General features: G+C 46.7%; 1 protein-coding gene across 3 annotated transcripts in view; it reads left to right on the forward strand.

Annotated features, from left to right (window-relative positions):
• The window catches only part of MAGI3 (membrane associated guanylate kinase, WW and PDZ domain containing 3), a 230,520-nt gene that overhangs the window by 133,418 nt on the left and 84,147 nt on the right, over nucleotides 1-12,955 (forward strand). For all 3 annotated transcript variants that reach the window (XM_033918275.1, XM_033918273.1, XM_033918274.1), the window contains exons 2-3: nucleotides 1,560-1,676; nucleotides 10,199-10,318. In XM_033918275.1, the coding sequence (XP_033774166.1) occupies nucleotides 1,560-1,676; nucleotides 10,199-10,318 (237 nt within the window). The remainder of the gene's footprint in view (nucleotides 1-1,559; nucleotides 1,677-10,198; nucleotides 10,319-12,955) is intronic.

Here is a 12,955-nt window from a genome sequence, read left to right on the forward strand (position 1 = left end):
CTGTAATGGGAATCGTCTAACTGGCATTGTGTCGCTCACTTGGACAGCCCTGCTGGAGCGTAAGCACAGGTTGGAAGCATAGATAGGAACGATAATTCTGTTGCCAAGACAGAGGGTGACATTCATGCTAGAGACCTGCACAGTCCCATGTGTTGTAAAATTAATAGTCGGTGTGAGCACTGAGGTAGCATAACAGATTTTTAATGCTCCAATAGCAGACGGCGCTGGCTGTGAGCATTTTTTTAATTACTTGGATAGAAATTTGAAAAATAGCTTTCTGTTGACAGAGTTGAGCTTGGCCGTGAATTTTGAGGGTTGGGGGGACCTAATTTAGTTGTTGTTAAAGGGAGCAGTTTGACTGAAACACTCTTTCATGCCATGGTGCCCTCACAGAATAGTGTTTTCCCTGCTCTATCCTTCCAATATAAGAAGTTAATAAATCTTGAAATTGTTTTTTTTTTTCTCAGTTGGTTCTCTATAGCATTGGTAACCAACCCAGTCCTGGAGGACCACCAGGCCAGTCGGGTTTTCAGGATAGCCCTAATGAATATGCAAGGAGCAGATTTGCATGCCTGGCACTTCCATTATATGCAGATCTCTCTCATGAATATTCATTAGGGCTAGCCTGAAAACCCGACTGGCCTGGTGGTCCTCTAGGACAGGGTCGGGAACCACTGCTCTATAACATTGTAACACAAACTATGTGCTGCGGCAAGATTCAGGGTGTGCCGCGAGATGCCGGTGAGGTGGAGAGGTACTGGCACCAGCTGGCTCTCTACATGCTTCTCGCAGTGAGAGGCATGTCCTTTTAGGCAGTCAGCCGGCGCCCGCACTTCTTCTGCAAGGGTTAGCAAGCTCGGGGCCTCATCTGGAGGGCCTCCGCGCAGACGTCGACGTGATGATGTCGCACATGGGTGTGATGTCATCATATTGATGTCTACTCATGGCCAGAGGCCCTCCAACCACAGCTTCAAACGGTTTGCGAGATGCTGCTCTATATATACACTCCCATTTTCCTGGAAAGAACTTCCCTTTCTTTAATCACACGGTGTTCCCCAAATTCTGGAAACCCGTCTAACTTCTGCTCCATTGCCAGAACTCTGGAAGTGGGTTGTTCCAGCCTTTGAGAAGGTTCCACAATATTTTTCTCCTGCAGATAATGTAGAATTGTTGGGAAGTGTGTCTGTAGATTCTGGAGATTCAGTGGCACACAGAAAATAATTGAGTTGGGCTGGTTTAGAGATTCCAGATCTTCACTCTGTCCCGGTTGCTTGTCCTTCATAAACTTTCTTGTCTCCTAGGGAGAGGAGAGTTAAGGCAATGAAAGGGCACTAGGTCTGGGAGTTGGGTTGGATTTGGTTTTTTCAATCCAGTGAAATATCTTCTGCTTACTAATGGGTTTTCTTGATGATCTTTGGTTAAGACATTGATAGAAATAAGCTCAGCTAGATTTTTAATGTACTTTAGCTGCCAGTATTTACCCCCCCCCCCCCTTGGATGCATTTAGGCAAAGTACAATATGTATAGACTCATATATATGTTTTTGTATGTATTTCCAGGGAAAGTGATCAACAAAGACCTGCGCCATTACCTGAGTCTCCAATTCCAGAAGGGATCTATTGACCATAAACTCCAACAAGTGATCAGGGACAACCTGTACCTGAGAACTATCCCATGTAAGTAATGCATTGTACTAAATCTTTGCCCTTGTTAGCCCTCCTTCAGAGCGAGTTGCTGAGATCAGCTGTAATGATCGTAACTTAAAGCCTGCTGAACTCTCATTTCCCCCCCCCCAGCGATCCAGCATTCCCCCCCCCCACTCGCGTCGTCGTCCTCCTTGCTCGTGTCCCCCCCCCACGATCCTACATCCCCCCCCGAGCACCGAAATGAAATCCCTTATCCCGATTGGGCACCGGCACCAGCACCGACGCATAGGACGTGCCGGTGCCCGAAGATCCTCCCTCTTCTGGGCTGGGCGGTGCGTCGGAGATCCTCCCTCTTGCCTGTGCTGGGCTGGACTGGGCTTTGAGCATTTGCACATGCTCAAGGCCTTCTGGTCTTGCTCTCGCCAAGATTCTGAATCTGAGAATCTCGGAGAGAGCGAGACCAGAAGGCCTTGAGCATGCGCAATTCTGGCGTAGCAATTTAGCGCACGATATTCCCTACGTTTAGGCCCTAACGCACCTTAGTAAAAGGAACCCATAGTAATCCAAACTTGTCATACATATAGCTAACGACATAAGAAAAACGCCCTTAATAATACTTTCAAGAAGTTCTCGTGAACTGTACAGTAAAGGGAAAGCAAACCAATTTCAGAGGAATGATTGTCATACCGTTTCATAAATAAGCATCGACGAATAGCTTACTTTTAAGCAGTTTTTAAAAAAATAGAATGTTCCACACGTAATCTTATTTGACCCGGATAAGTTATTCCACCGAAGCATTCCCGCAGTCGTAAACATTTTTCGTTTTTGTAGAGACACATCTTATATTCATAGCTGATTGACTTACTAACGTCACGCTACCGGGTTGGAATTTAGCGGCGTTAGATTCTTCTCTCGTGTGTGATGGAAGAGAGTTCCACAGCGTGGGAACCAAAATTGAGAAAAAAGTCTTTGCGGGTTGAGTCATAAAATATCTGGCAAACAGAAGGAATTGATAAGAGCTGTTGCTGTGTTGACCGAAACAATCTGGAAGATGGGATAAGGAATCTCTCGAGAGAGGCTGGAGAATGGGCTGTTTGTACTTTAAAGGTTATGAACAGGATTTTAAATGTAATTCGTTGAAAGATGGACAGCCATTGTGCCTTCTTTAAGAGAGGGGGTGACGTGATCATATGTTTTTTTTTGCTCCATAAATGATTTTGTCGGCCTTGTTCTGTATTATTTGAAATCTTCTAATTCCTTTCTGTGTCGCTCCCTGGTATTAAATTCAAGTTAAATTTATTTAATATACCGCAAAAATAAAATCTAAGGTAAATCTAAGCGATTTGCAATAAAAATTTAAAATAAAAAAGTAAAAATTAAATAGAGTGGAAACAAAAAAAGGGAAACAAAACATAAAATACAATAAGTTTGAGATGACCAAGGAATGTATGAGGATATTTAGTGATTTGGGGACCAAGAGGGGGAAGAGAGAACGAAACATCCTCCAGTTAAAACAAAGAGTAACTAATGCACAGCCCTCTCAGGTTCCAAGATGGCTGCCGTGCGCGTCGCGTCAGATGAACACCTGAACCAGAAGTATCTGTCTTTTGTTCTGAGCAATCTCTGATACCTCTGCAATGGGGAAGAAGAGGAAGGGGTCCTAAGTGTAAAGTTCCCTCTATCTCCACTTCTACCTTTGGCAAACAAATCTTGAGGATTTTGGCGCTACAGCGGTCTCCACGCTGCTTCCTCCTTTGGTCAAGCAGGCGGATTTTACCACTTGCAGCGATGGAGATGCGGCTTCACTGAGCCTTGTCAAATGGTCACACTTCAGAGTGCAAGCTCGGCCGGTAGTGAGACTATTCTGACTCTTTGTACGGGGGGAGATGCCACTTCTCTTTCGGTCTGATAACCCAAGGCCAGCATTTTGGTCAATGAGAGTTAATTTTGCTAGTAACTGCTCTTCTCTGATTTTTTTTTTTTGAAAGGGCAGTAAGGTTTGCTCAGTCAGAAATATACTTTACTGTCTGTTGTGTTTTCCTTGGAATAATAATTGAAGCTGATTAAAGACGAATTAAATTTATATTCCACAGATTCTGTGAGAGTCTCATGTGAATTGGAAAAGACTATGCTAGATATTTCTTAAGATGTGCAGGTGTTATTTAGAAGCTCTGTTCCTGTTTTGGATGTCTGAAAACCGGCATTTAGCCATCCATATTGTATTGACATTAAAATCACAGTTTTATAAAGTCAGGATATGAAAGTTTTTTAAATGGCAGTATGTCCCCAGAAAATTCTCCATAACGTAAGATAACTTTATTTTTCTGTATTGCCTCAATCAGAAGAATTCTAGGCAGTTGACACAAAAGAGAAAACTGGACAATCGGCGAAATGCAAAATACAGTGGTACCTTGGATTACGAGCATAATCCGTTCCAGGAGCATGCTCGTAATCCAAAATGCTCGTTTATCAAAGCGAGTTTCCCCATAGGAAATAATGGAAACTCGCTTTGATGCGTTCACCTCCCCCCCCCCCCCGAGAACCGGCATTGCTCCCCTCGAAGGCCCCCCCTGCGATCAGGCACCCCCCCTGCGATCCGGCACCTCCCCCTGCCTCGAACCGGCACCCCCCCCTGCCACGATCCGACACCCCCCCACCACGATTTGGCACCCCCCCCCCGACACGATCCGTCACCCCCCCCCCCCCGACACAATTGGGCACCCCCCCGCCACTTCTTACCCTCATCTGGGCACTCTTGAAGATCGACCTACTCATCTGCTGGGCCTTGAGCATCTGCTCAAGGCCTGTGAGTTCACGTTCACGTTCAGAACGTGAATTCGCAGGCCTTGAGCATGCTCAGATGCTCAAGGCCCAGCAGACGAGTAGGCCGACCTTCAAGAGTGCCCAGATGAGGGTAAGAAGCGGCGGGGGGGTGCCCAATTGTGTCGGGGGGGATGTCGGATCGTGTCGGAGAGGTGCCCAATCGTGGCGGGGGGGTCGGATCATGGCGGGGGGGATGCACAATCGTGTCGGGGGGGGGGGGTTGGATCGTGGCGGGGGGTGCCGGTTCGAGGCAGGGAGGGTGCCGGATCGCAGGGGGGGTGCCGGATTGCGGGAGGGGGGAGGGGTGCTCGTAAATCGAGCCATGCTCAGTTTCCGAGGCACTGATTTTGCAAATGTTTTGCTCGTCTTGCAAAACACTCGCAAACCGGTGCACTCGTAAACCGAGGTACCACTGTATTAATGGTAAGAATACGGCATATTAACTAAGAAGACAATTAAAATATTTAAGTTAATACAGTTAAAATTATGTTGAGAATAAATCCTCAAATTAGGAGATAAATTTATCAAATAGTACTGTCTTAATTTCTTTTCGGAAGGCGCCGTACGACAACATGGCTCCGCTAATAAAGTTACCCGACCAGGACTGTTGTTTGCTTGCTCGAAATGTGAGCAAGCATCCTGTCTAAGAAAGACCTAAATTTACAGCCTAAAATCTTCGGCTATGCAAATAAGTTACAATTCCTGGTTACCCTCACGGGGTTATATAGCATGAAATGAGAGAAAAGATAGGTAGGGGCCAATCCACGGACCAACTTGAAACAAAGGCGTGAAAATTTAAAATTTACTCGTGCTTCCACTGGTAGCCGGTGTAATAATCGATAATAAGGACTGATATGATCGCTTTTCTTCAGCCCAAATATCAGGCGAACTATTCACAATTTACTCACAACATTCTTCAATGCTATCATCAAAATTAATACCGTATTTTCGCGGATATAACGCGCGCGTTATACGTGATTTTACGTACCGCGCATACCCCTCGCGCGTTATATGCCTGAGCGCGGTATAGAAAAGTTTTTAAACATAGTTCCCACCCCGCCCGACGCCCGATTCACCCCCCCAGCAGGACCGCTCGCACCCCCACCCCGAACGACCGCTCGCACGCGCTCCCACCCGCACCCGCATCCACGATCGGAGCAAGAGGGAGCCCAAGCCCTCTTGCCCGGCTGACTCCCCGACGTCCGATACATCCCCCCCCCCCCCGGCAGGACCACTCGCACCCTCACCCCGAAGGACCGCCGACTCCCCAACAATATCGGGCCAGGAGGGAGCCCAAACCCTCCTGGCCACGGCGACCCCCTAACCCCACCCCGCACTACATTACGGGCAGGAGGGATCCCAGGCCCTCCTGCCCTCGACGCAAACCCCCCCCCCCCAACGACCGCCCCCCCCCAAGAACCTCCGCCCGTCCCCCAGCCGACCCGCGACCCCCCTGGCCGACCCCCACGACACCCCCACCCGCCTTCCCCGTACCTTTGTGTAGTTGGGCCAGAAGGGAGCCCAAACCCTCCTGGCCACGGCGACCCCCTAACCCCACCCCGCACTACATTACGGGCAGGAGGGATCCCAGGCCCTCCTGCCCTCGACGCAAACCCCCCTCCCCCCCAGCCGACCCGCGACCCCCCTGGCCGACCCCCACGACCCCCCCACCCCCCTTCCCCGTACCTTTGGAAGTTGGCCGGACAGACGGGAGCCAAACCCGCCTGTCCGGCAGGCAGCCAACGAAGGAATGAGGCCGGATTGGCCCATCCGTCCTAAAGCTCCGCCTACTGGTGGGGCCTAAGGCGCGTGGGCCAATCAGAATAGGCCCTGGAGCCTTAGGTCCCACCTGGGGGCGCGGCCTGAGGCACATGGGCCAAACCCGACCATGTGCCTCAGGCCGCGCCCCCAGGTGGGACCTAAGGCTCCAGGGCCTATTCTGATTGGCCCACGCGCCTTAGGCCCCACCAGTAGGCGGAGCTTTAGGACGGATGGGCCAATCCGGCCTCATTCCTTCGTTGGCTGCCTGCCGGACAGGCGGGTTTGGCTCCCGTCTGTCCGGCCAACTTCCAAAGGTACGGGGAAGGGGGGTGGGGGGGGTCGTGGGGGTCGGCCAGGGGGGTCGCGGGTCGGCTGGGGGGGAGGGGGGTTTGCGTCGAGGGCAGGAGGGCCTGGGATCCCTCCTGCCCGTAATGTAGTGCGGGGTGGGGTTAGGGGGTCGCCGTGGCCAGGAGGGTTTGGGCTCCCTCCTGGCCCGATATTGTTGGGGAGTCGGCGGTCCTTCGGGGTGAGGGTGCGAGTGGTCCTGCCGGGGGGGGGGGATGTATCGGACGTCGGGGGGGGCATCAGGCTTTCAGGATGGGGACAGACCTTCAAGGGGGGACAGGACTTCAAGGGAGGACAGTGCACGGAAAGTCAGGGGGGGTGAACGGAGAGTCGGGACAGCGCACGGAAAGTCAGGGCAGTGCACGGAAGTCAGGGGGGGTGAACGGAGAGTCGGGACAGCGCACGGAAAGTCAGGGCGGGCGAAAGGAGAGTCGGGCAGCATGCGCGTTATATGCCTGAGCGCGGTATAGAAAAGTTTTTGTACATATCATCGTGATTTCTGCGCGCTATACCCCTGTGCGCGTTTTACAATGGTGCGCGTTATATCCGCGAAAATACGGTACTTTAGCTTAAAAATCTAATTTGGGGCAGACTTTTTTTAAAATATTTCAGAGATTGTTATAACATTTACAACAATCATTAGAAAATATAGCGAAAATGATAATTTTTGCATTATACGGTTCTTTTGCCAAAAATCAGTGGGTTATACCGAAAAATTAAGGTCGGTTTTGAATTCAGCGACCCCAAATCACTATTGTTGTTTTCCCCTACTTGTATTTCTTTCCCCATTTCTTCCTCTTGTTTGATATGTTTTAATAATAATAATAACTTTATTTTTTCTATACCGCCACAATCTTACAACTTCTAGTAACATAGTAGATGACGGCAGTTAAAGACCCGAATGGTCCATCCAGTCTGCCCAACCTGATTCAATTTAAATTTTTTAAATTTTTTCTTCTTAGCTATTTCTGGGCAAGAATCCAAAGCTCTACCCGGTACTGTGCTTGGGCTCCAATTGCTGAAATCTCCGTCAAAACCTACTCCAGCCCATCTACACCCTCCCAGTCCATCCTCCCCCAAACGGCCATATACAGACACAGACTGTGCAAGTCTGCCCAGTACTGGCCTTAGTTAAATTTTTAATATTATTTTCTGATTCTAGATCCTCTGTGTTCATCCCACGCTTCTTTGAACTCAGTCACCGTTTTACTCTCCACCACCTCTCTCGGGAGCGCATTCCAGGCATCCACTACCCTCTCCGTAAAGTAGAACTTCCTAACATTGCCTTTGAATCTACCACCCCTCAACCTCAAATTATGTCCTCTGATTTTACCATTTTCCTTTCTCTGGAAAAGATTTTGTTCTACGTTAATACCCTTCAAATATTTGAACGTCTGAATCATATCTCCCCTGTCCCTCCTTTCCTCTAAGGTATACATATTCAGGGCTTCCAGTCTCTCCTCATATGTCTTCTGGCTTAAGCCTCCTATCATTTTCGTCGCCCTCCTCTGGACCGCTTCAAGTCTTCTTACGTCCTTCGCCAGATACGGTCTCCAAAACTGAACACAATACTCCAAGTGGGGCCTCACCAATGACCCATCAACACCTTCTTCCTTCTACTGGCTACGCCTCTCTTTATACAGCCCTAGGCTGGACAATCAGTGAATTACAGAATACAAATAGTAAAAATACACATATTTCTCAAAGTTATCAGCATGGTGTTATTAGTTTTAAAATGATATCTGATTAGGAGATAAATCTGTCGAACAGTGCTGTCTTAATTTCTTTCCGAAATGCGCCATAGGTCAACCTGGCTCCGTTGATGTAATTGCCTAGCCAGGTCTGCTGTTTACTCACTTGAAACTTAAAAGGACCTGTATTAACAATTGTGAAGTGCATAATGACATTGTTATAATGTGCTCCTTGTTGGAGCACGCATATTGTTGGCTTTGTATTTCATCTTTTATAAAATCAATAAAACTTTTTGAACTAGAAAAGGACCTGTATTTGCAATCAGTGATCCTTGGATAGGCAAAAAAGATTACAATTTCTGGTTGTCCTAGTGGGGATGTGTAGCTCAAAATGTGGTAAGAGATAGGTAGGGGCCATTCCCCAAACCAGTTTAAAACAAATGCAAGAGAACTTGTCAGTTTTGTCTTATTCCCCCAGAAATTTTTAATTTTACTATGTTTTTGTACATCGCTTAGAATTTTGAATAAGCGATTAATCAAATTTTTAATAAACTTGAAACTTGATAGAACACCCACTACAATTCATGCCCCAAAACCTCCGTTGCCTGGTTAACTCCTTGCAGGCTGCCCAGTATCTGGATGTTTAGTGCTGGTACCTGAATACTGGCCCCTAACGTGAAGCTAGACAGCTCAAAGGAAGAGAAAAATGACCTGAGCAACTGATAAGACGAGACGTTCCATGCTTTAGTGAAGGGAGCTTGGTCAAAGGTGAGAGCTGGGACGGACAGCATTTCTCGTAAGTGACTGACGGTCCTCGCCATACCATTTAATGGAAACAAAATAGTGCTTAGGAATTTACTGGCATAGAAATCTGCCGCCAGTTCCGTGATAGTGTTAAGCTTTATTATGTTTTTATAACTGTTTTAATGATGTAATTATTCTAAATGTGAAGCCTTGTGGTTTAGCAGATAGGTACTAATTATTGCAAGCTCTTGTATATAATTCAGTTTGATTCTCCTGCTCTATAGTTTTGAAATTTTTTTTTTTTTTTTTTTTTTTTTAAATCATGGTTCATCATGTCTGCAAGTTTTCCCTGACAAAATAGGGTATCCTAATATGACACTTGGCTGGGTAGCCATTATGGTGGAGAATGGCTTTTAAAAGACTTCTCGGGGGTGCATTTGCGGCCTTTGCAGCTGAGCTGGTTGAAGAGCAGGGAGTGGCCTGAGGATAGTAAGAGCCCAGGCGCTAGGACTCTGCTAGAGTTGAGAGAATTGGTAGCTCTGAGGCTAGAAATTTCTCATGTACCTTTGTGTTCTAAGAAATGCATTGATCAAGGCTGAATGCTGAGACCATAAGGACATAATAAGAATAGCCTTACTGGGTCAGACCAGTGGTCCATCTAGCCAGTATCCTGTCATCATGGTGGCCAATCAAGGTCACAAATACGTGGCCAAAACCCAAAGAGTAGCAACATTCTATTCAAAATCCTAAAGAATAGCAAGATTCCAAAATCCCAAAGAGTAACAGAAGATTCCGGAACCCCAAAGAGTAGCAACATTCTATTCAGAATCCTAAAGAATAGCAAGATTCCAAAATCCCAAAGAGTAACAAGATTCCGGAATCCCAAAGAGAAGCAACATTCTATTCCGAATCCTAAAGAATAGCAAGATTCCAAAATCCCAAAGAGTAACAAGATTCCAGAATCCCAAAGAGAAGCAACATTCCCTGGTCCCGATCCCAGGGCAAGCAGTGGCTTCCCCCGTGTCTTTCTCAATAACAGACTATGGACTTTTCCTCCAGGAACTTGTCCAAACTTTTTTTTCTTAAGACCATCAGGGAGGGGTACTTTTCCAAAGCAGCAGGATGAAGAAAAAAATAGGAACTAAACTGCCTGCATGTGATTGATTGATTTGATTTTCACTATTTCAGGCACAACAAGGTCGCCAAGAGATGGGGAGGTTCCTGGAGTCGATTATAACTTCATTACCGTGGAACAGTTCAGAGCGCTGGAGGAGAGCGGGGCCTTGCTGGAAAGTGGAACATATGAAGGTGTGTTGGGAAAGACAAAATGATACGCAACTGTAATAGTTATTGCTTGTTTCTTCATAGAAAACCTGTAGGTCTGTGTGGAAATGTTGAAAGGACTATGCATTTGTGTGACCCTTTGAGAAGTAGAAGTTGTATGCTTTATAAAATTTTTGCATGTTTTGCTTTAATTGTTTGATATATTTATGAAAACTACGGGAATAGTCTGGGCAGCATTCAGCTGAATGAGGCCCCAGTGTTTAGTGCTGGCACTGAATATCCAAGCAAAAAACAAAAGGAATTGACCTCAAAATATCCACAAAAAAGAAAATCCAGAGAAACCAAAAAAAAAAAAAAAAAAACTCTGTGGAGTGACGATGTTCCGAAATGGACTTTATTTGAAAGTGTCAAAGTTCCAAAGGTAAACTAAAATCATCCACATAAAATAATTTCATCCACATAAAAATAAATCATCCACAAAAAAAGCCTTTAAAGGACCTAGTCCGCTAGGAATACAGGACCCAACATGGTCTGCATTTCGACAAAAAGTAGCTAGGGACCCTTTCTATTGCAAATGCAAGCAGTGTCTCACTTCCGGCTCACCACACAATTGTTTCCCACGTATTCACCTTTATAGGACCCCCCAGGGACCCCTGAAGAAGACTTTTTGTCGAAACGCAGACCGTGTTGGGTCCTGTATCCCTAGCGGACTAGGTCCTTTAAGGCTTTTATGTGGATGATTTATTTTTATGTGGATAAAATTATTTTATGTGGATGATTTCAGTGCACCTTTGGAACTTTGACACTTTCAAATAAAGTCCATTTAGGAACATCGTCGCTCCACAGAGTTGTTTTTTTTTGGTTTTCACTGAATATCCAAGATCTGGCTGTACCCAGAATGCAATGAGTCAGGTGTGATCTTCAGCCAGCTACCTGGTTAACTGACTGGGTAGTGGGCTGAATATGAGGTTTTCTCTTCCATGTGCTTCTCCTTCTGAACCCTCCCCTGAACCCTTTCCCTTCCTGAAGGACCCCCCCACTCCTCTGTAGTTCCCCCCACCCTACCTTGGAGCTCCTAGTAGTTTTGAGGAGGAGTAGGCTGGAAAGGTGTGAATGCCAGTTGCTCCTTCCCATACCGGCTCTGGACACAAAATGGAGGCATAAGAACATAAGAAGTTGCCTCCACTGGGTCAGACCGGAGGTCCATCTCGCCCAGCGGCCCGCTCCCGCGGCGGCCCACCAGGTCCTTGACCTGTGAAGTGAATTCTTGACCTTTATAATCTACCTCTACTTCTATAACCTACCTCTGCTGCTATCTGTACCCCTCAATCCCTTTATCCTTTAGGTACCTATCCAAACCTTCTTCTAGCAGTAATCTAGCTTTGATATTGCTAGGAACAGCCACATTTGTCCTTATATGGACGTCTGACTGCTAGAGGTAGTATCACAAGACTTTACTAGAGGCCATGGCTGCCATGACGCTTGGCGTTGACGTGAGTAGGAGAGACTGCGGTTTGGCCTACTTCCCCAGACCACTAGGCCCCTAAGGTAGGCTTGAGAAGCAGCATTTTGGGAGGGGGGAGGGAGAAGAATTTGGGAAGTTGGATGATCTTAGGAGGGGGGAGATTCTTTTGAGGTGGGGTTATCGGAAACGTTCTTGGGTGGAGAGAACAAATGGATACTCGAGCTGCTACCTAGAAGTTATACAGGCGCCAACACTCGTATAGCTAAGCAGCCAAAGATAGGCCAACCTTTTATGTGGTCCTGTAAGGACATATTGAGCTGTGCAGGCACCGACATGTATTTATTTATTTTAACCGTTTATATACCACTTATAGTCTAAGTGGTTTACATTCAGGTAGAAACATAGAAAATGACGGCAGAAAAGGGCCACGGCCCATCTAGTCTGCCCACCCCAATGGCCCATCCCCTAACTACCTCCATGAAGAGATCCCACATGCCAATCCCATCTTTTCTTAAAATCTGGCACGCTGCTGGCCTCGATTACCTGTAGTGGAAGATTATTCCAGCGGTCAACCACCCTTTCGGTGAAGAAATATTTTCTGATGTCGTCATGAAATTTCCCACCCCTGATTTTCAGCGGATGCCCTCTTGATGCTGTGGGTGTTTTAAGAAAGAAGATATCTTCTTCCACCTCACCTCTTTATCTAATGTACCTGGGGCAATGGGGGGGGGATTAAGTGACTTGCCCAGGGTCACAAGGAGCAGTGTGGGATTTGAACATTGAATTTGGCCCAGATATGCCAACCGCTTTTACCACATCTTCTGTAAACAAGTTTTCTCCTGTTAGTTTTTTTTTTTTAAGTTCAAGAAAATTTTATTGGTTTTAGAAAGCATAAAGACAAATAGAAGAGCTTATGACCATGTAACTTCGTTGAGTTGTCTAATCTATGCCATTCAGGATTTTGTAGGCCTCTGTCGTATCCCCCCCCCCCAGCCGTCTCTTTTCCAAGCTGAAGAGCCCCAACCTCTTTAGCCTTTCCTTATCTGAGAGGACTTCATCTCCTTAACATTATGGTCGCTCTACCTTTCTTTGGACCTTGTCTAACTCCGCTATATCTTTTCTGAGATAAAATTGGGGCTGTTTTCAAGAGCTGTTTGCCTGCTTAAACTGGCCACCTGAAATTCGCCCTTCTTTCC

Source organism: Geotrypetes seraphini, chromosome 13 (genome assembly GCF_902459505.1).
Source record: "Geotrypetes seraphini chromosome 13, aGeoSer1.1, whole genome shotgun sequence".
NCBI classification, from domain to species: Eukaryota; Metazoa; Chordata; class Amphibia; order Gymnophiona; family Dermophiidae; genus Geotrypetes; species Geotrypetes seraphini.